The sequence below is a fragment of the Trichechus manatus genome, unplaced genomic scaffold (assembly GCF_000243295.1).
Source record: "Trichechus manatus latirostris isolate Lorelei unplaced genomic scaffold, TriManLat1.0 scaffold00065, whole genome shotgun sequence".
In the NCBI taxonomy this organism is placed as follows: Eukaryota; Metazoa; Chordata; class Mammalia; order Sirenia; family Trichechidae; genus Trichechus; species Trichechus manatus.
The window spans coordinates 12,548,597-12,554,280 of record NW_004444001.1 but is presented as its reverse complement, the minus strand read 5'-3'; the positions used below and the strand labels follow the sequence as shown (position 1 = coordinate 12,554,280).

The 5,684-nt window shown below is 36.2% G+C and overlaps 1 protein-coding gene across 1 annotated transcript in view; it reads left to right on the top strand.

The window, feature by feature from the left end:
* Window positions 1–5,684, top strand: part of LOC101347682 (24-hydroxycholesterol 7-alpha-hydroxylase) — a 163,185-nt gene that overhangs the window by 92,819 nt on the left and 64,682 nt on the right. The window contains 1 exon segment of the mRNA XM_004379526.1: window positions 1,035–1,125. Within this exon segment, the coding sequence (XP_004379583.1) occupies window positions 1,035–1,125 (91 nt within the window).

Genomic DNA, 5,684 nt, shown 5'->3' with positions numbered 1-5,684 from the left:
GCTTGGCTGAGTTCTTTATCTCTTCATTTGATGTTTTAGGTTTTCAGGATTGTTGTATTCTCTGTTCGGCTTAGTTTTTCAAATCTTTGCTGTGGAGGGATAGCGTGGTGCTTCTGCCTAGAGCGCCATTTTACCAGAACTCTCCTGGAAGTTAATTTTTAATGTGCATAGCAGTATACTTTTATAATACCACAATGAACAAATATATGAAAGAATTATGTTTGAACAAGAGAGAAGACTCCCAAGTATAGTATGTTCAATACCATCCAGGCCTGAAATTACCCTATTTTGATATTGAGTGCTGTCATAATTTAATTTATGAGATTTTACGTATAGTATAGTTTCTTGAGCTGATTAAAATGACCATGTTTCATTTGCAGTATACATGATTTGCTAATACGTTTGTGTTTTACGGAAATTAAATCTTAAAAAATGTTTTTGTCTTGGATTAAGGCTCTAAGTGTCATAATTTGTTGTTTCTGAATTTTAGTATATACCTATGTAGTATTTTATTGCTCATTGGTAAAAATTCTTACTTTTTAGTAAAAGATAGGAGTTTAACCTATCTAAACGATGTAGTTTAACTATAGTGACAGAATAAAATCATGAATTTGACCTTAGTGATACATAACATCTTTCTCATTTATAAAATTTAATTGTTTTCAAAGATGCCCTTTAGTAACATGTTTTTAAAATTAATTTAAATATTTTCTGTATTTCTTTTAAATGTTTATGGCTAATACTAAATTAGGAGTTCCTGGGTGGCACAAATGGTTACGTACTTGACTATTATCCCTGTCAGGGTTGCTGGTTCAAACCCACCCCAAAGGTGCATCTGAAGAATGACCTGGTGATCTACTTCTGAAAGGTCACAGCTTTGAAAACCCTATGGAGCACAGTTCTACTCTGACACACATGGGAACACCACAAGTCGGAACTGACCAGAGGGCAACTAGTTAACTGGTTAATGCTAAATATGCTTTTGTTCACTTTCAAAGAAGTTCATATTTTGACATATGTTTTTCTTTTTTAAGGTTGCATTTTGGACACTTGCATTTGTCCTTTCTCATCCCAATATCCACAAGACTATTATGGAAGACATATCTTCTGTGTTCGGCTCAGCAGGTATTAATCTAGAATGAAATTACATAATTGAAGACACGTCTAATAATGTGTGCTTGTCACTTTTAGCTAAGCTAAATGCCCATAATTTTGTAGATATTTAACATAAGTCACAGTTTTACATAATTTGTTATGTGTTTCAGCCAGTAAAATCCTAGAACTGAATAACTGTCAAGGATTTTAGAGGTCCAACTCCCTTATTTCTGAAGCCTAAATTTATGTACATATCCAGGTTTTTTTCCTTCAAATCCTTTGACTCCCTCACCCAACTGAGCTGCAAATCCAGTCTCTTATCTGAAACTGAAGGAGCAAATGTTTTGGAATTCAAGATTTTCCAGACTTTATACAAGTAATATTGTCTATATTCCTTATATTACATATCACTCCCAATGGGGTATGGAGGTCAGGTAAGATTTTGCCACCAAAAGAATTATAAAACAAATTTACAGTTGCCCGAGATTTGTGGACTTTGGACTTGTAGATAGGAATTATGGTCTTGCACTTTTTTAGGTTATATGTGGGCTCTTCATTTGTCATCTTTTCTAAAATGTAGAAATGAATGCTAATAGGACTCAACTACTTTTTTTCTTTTTTATTGTGCTTTAAGTGAAAGTTTACAATTTAAGTTAGTCTCTCATACAAAAATTTATACACACATTGTTATGTGACCCTAGTTGCTCTCCCTATACTGTGACAGCACACTTCTCCTTTCCACCTGGGTTTCCCGTGTCCGTTCAACCAGCTCCTGTCCCTTTCTGCCTTCTCATCTTGCCTCCAGACAGGAGCTGCCCATTTAGTCTCATGTATCTACTTGAACTAAGAAGCACCCTCTTCACAGGTATCATTTTATGTCCCATAGACCAGTCTAACTTTGTATGAAGAGTTGGCCTTGGGAATGGTTTTAGTTTTAGGCTAACAGAGAGTCCGGGGGCCATGTCTTCCCAGGGTCACTCCAGTCTCAGTCAAACCATTAAGTCTGGTCTTTTTACTAGAATTTGAGTTCTGTACCCCACTTTTCTCGTGCTCCTTCAGGGACTGTCTGTTGTGTTCCCTGTCAGGGTGGTCATTGGTGGTAGCTGGGCACCATCTAGTTCTTCTGGTCTCCGGCTAATGAAGTCTCTGGTTTATGTGGCCGTTTTTGTCTCTTGAGCTAATATTTTCCTTGTGTCTTTGGTGTTCTTCTTTCTCCTTTGCTCCGGGTGAATTGGGACCAATTGATTTATCTTAAATGGCCACTTGCAAGCTTTTAAGACCCCAGACACCACTCACCAAAGTGGGATGCAGGACATTTTCTTAATAAAAATTTGTTATGCCAATTGACCTAGATGTCTCCTGAAACCGTGGTCCCCAGACCCCTGCCCCTGCTACTCTGACCCTCAAAGTGTTTGGTTGTATTCAGGAAACTTCTTAGCTTTTGGTTTAGTCCAGTTGTGCTGACTTCCCCTGTAGTGTGTGTTGTCCGTCCTTTAACCTAAGATAATTCTTGTCCGCTGTCTAGTTAATGAATACCCCTCTCCCTCCACACCCCCATAACCATCAAAGAATGTTTTTTTCTGTGTTTAAACCTTTTCTTGAGTTCTTATAATAGTGGTCTCATACAATATTTGTCCTTTTGTGACTTACTAATTTCACTCAGCATAATGCCTTCCAGGTTCCTCCATGTTATGTTTCACAGATTCATTGTTGTTCTTTATCATTGTGTAGTATTCCATTGTGTGAATATACCATAATTCGTTCATCCATTCGTCTGTTGATGGGCACCTAGGTTGTTTCCATCTTTTTGCTATTGTGAACAGTGCTGCAGTAAACATGAGTGTCCATGTATCTATTCGTGTGACAGCTCTTATTTTTCTAGGATGTATTCCAAGGAGTGGGATTGCTGAATCGTATGGTAATTCTATTCCTAACTTTTTAAGGAAGTGCCAAATAAATTTCCAAAGTGGTTGTACCATTTTACATTCCCACCAACAGTGTCTAAGTGTTCCAGTCTCTCCACAACCTCTCCAACATTTATTATTTTGTGTTTTTTGGATTAATGCTAGCCTTGTTGGGGTGAGATGATACCTCACTGTAGTTTTGATTTGAATTTCTCTAATGGCTAATGATCATGAGCATTTCTTCATGTGTCTGTTAGCTGCCTGAATATCTTCTTTTGCAAACTGCCTGTTCATATCCTTTCCCCTTTTTGTAATTGGGTTATTTGTCTTTTTGTTGTTGAGGTTTTGCAGTATCTTGTAGATTTTAGATATTAGTCATTGATCGGATTTGTCATAGCCAAAATTTCTTTCCCAGTCTGCAGGTTGTCTTTTTAATCATTTGGTGAAGTTTTTTGATGAGCATAAGTGTTTGATTTTTAGGAGCTCCCAGTTATCTAGTTTCTCTTCTGGTGCTTGTGCATTGTTACTTATGGTTTGTAATCTGTTTATGCCATTTATTAGAGCTCCTAGTGTTGTCTCTATTTTTTCTTCCATGATCTTTATCATTTTCGATTTTATATTTAGGTCTTTGATCCATTTTGAGTTAGTTTCTGTGCATGGTGTGAGGTATGAGTCTTGTTTCATTTTTTTGCAGATGGATACCCAGTTATGCCACCATCATTTGTTAAAGAGACTGTCTTTTCCCCAATTAATGGATTTTGGGCCTTTGTCAAATATCAGCTGCTCATAGATGGATGAATTTATGTCTGGATTCTCAATTCTGTTCCATTGGTCTATGTATCTGTTGTTGTACCAGTACCAGGTTGTTTTGACTACAATGGCAGTATAATAGGTTCTAAAATCAGGTAGTGTGAGGCCTCCCACTTTGTTCTTCTTGAGTAATGCTCTACTCATCCTGGGCATCTTTCCTTTCCATATGAAGCTGGTGATTTGTTTCTCCATCTCATTAAAAAATGCCCTTGGAATTTGGATCAGGATTGCATTGTATCTGTAGATTGCTTTGGGTAGAATTGACATTTTCACAATGTTGAGTCTACGTATCCATGAGCAAGGTATGTTTTTCTACTTATGCAAGTCTCTTTTGGTTTCTTGCAGTAGTGTCTTGTAGTTTTCATTGTATAACTCTTTTATGTCTCTGACTAGATTTATTCCTGAGTATATAATCTTCTTGGGGGCTATTGCAAATGATATTGATTTGGTGATTTCCTCTTCAAAGTTCTCTTTGTTGGTGTAGAGGAATTCAATTGATTTTTGTATGTTGATCTAGTATCCTGATACTTTGCTGAAATCTTCTATTAGTTCCAGTAGTTTTCTTGGGGATTCTTTGGGGTTTTCTGTGTATAAGATCATATCATCTGGAAATAGAGATATTTCTACTTCTTCTTTACCAACTTGGGTGCCTTTTATCTCTTTTTCTTGCCTTACTACTCTGGCTAGGATCTCCAACACAATGTTGAATAAGAGTGGTGATAAAGGCCATCCTTATCGGGTTCTGTTTCTCAAGGGGAATGCTTTCAGACTCTCTCCATTTGGGATGATGTTGGCTGTTGGCTTTGTATAAATGCCCTTAATTATGTTGAGGAATTTCCTTTCTCTTCCTATTTTGCTGAGAGTTTTTATAATGAATGGGTATTGGACTTTGTCAAATGCCTTTTCTGCATCGATTGATAAGATCATGTGGTTCTTGCCTTTTGTTTTATTTATATGATGAATTACATTAATTGTTTTTCTAATGTTGAACCATCCCTGCATACCTGGTATAAATCCCACTTGATCATGGTGAATAATTTTTTTGATACTTTGTTGAATTCTTTTGGCTAGAATTTTGTTGAAGATTTTTGCATCAATGTTCATGAGGGATGTTGGTCTGTAATTTTCTTTTTTTGTGGTGTCTTTACCTGGTTTTGGTTTCAGGGTTCTGCTGGCTTCATAGAATGAGTTTGGGAGTATTCCATCCTTTTCTATGCTCTGAAATACCTTTAGTAGTAGTAGTTTTAACTCTTCCCTGAAAGTTTGGTAGAATTCTCCAGTGAAATCATGAGGGCTAGGGATTTTTTTTTTTTTAATTGGGAGTTTTTTAAATTACCTTTTCAATCTCTTATTTTGTTATAGGTTTATTTAGTTGTTCTACTTCTGTTTGTATTAGTTTAGGTAGGTAGTGAGTTTCTAGAAATTTGTCCATTTCCTCTAGGTTGTCAGATTTGTTACAGTACACTTTTTCATAGTATTCTTATGATTCTTTTAATTTTAATTGGGTCTGTTGTGATATCCCCCATCTCATTTCTCATTTGGGTTATCTGCTTCCTCTCCTGTTTTTCTTTTGTAAGTTTGGCCAATGGTTTATCAATTTTGTTGATCTTTTCAAAGAACCAGCATTTGGTCTTGATAACTGTTTCAATTGTTTTTCTATTCTCTATTTCATTTAATTCTGCTCTAATTCTTATTATTTCCTTTCTTCTGGCATCCGAGGACTCCTTTTGCTGCTCTCTTTGTACTTGTTTGAGTTGTAGGATTAATGTTTTGATTTTGGCCATTTCTTATTTTTGGATGTGTGCATTTATTGCTATAAATTGACCTGTGAGCACTGCTTTCGCTGTGTCCCAAAGGTTCTGGTAGGATGTGTTT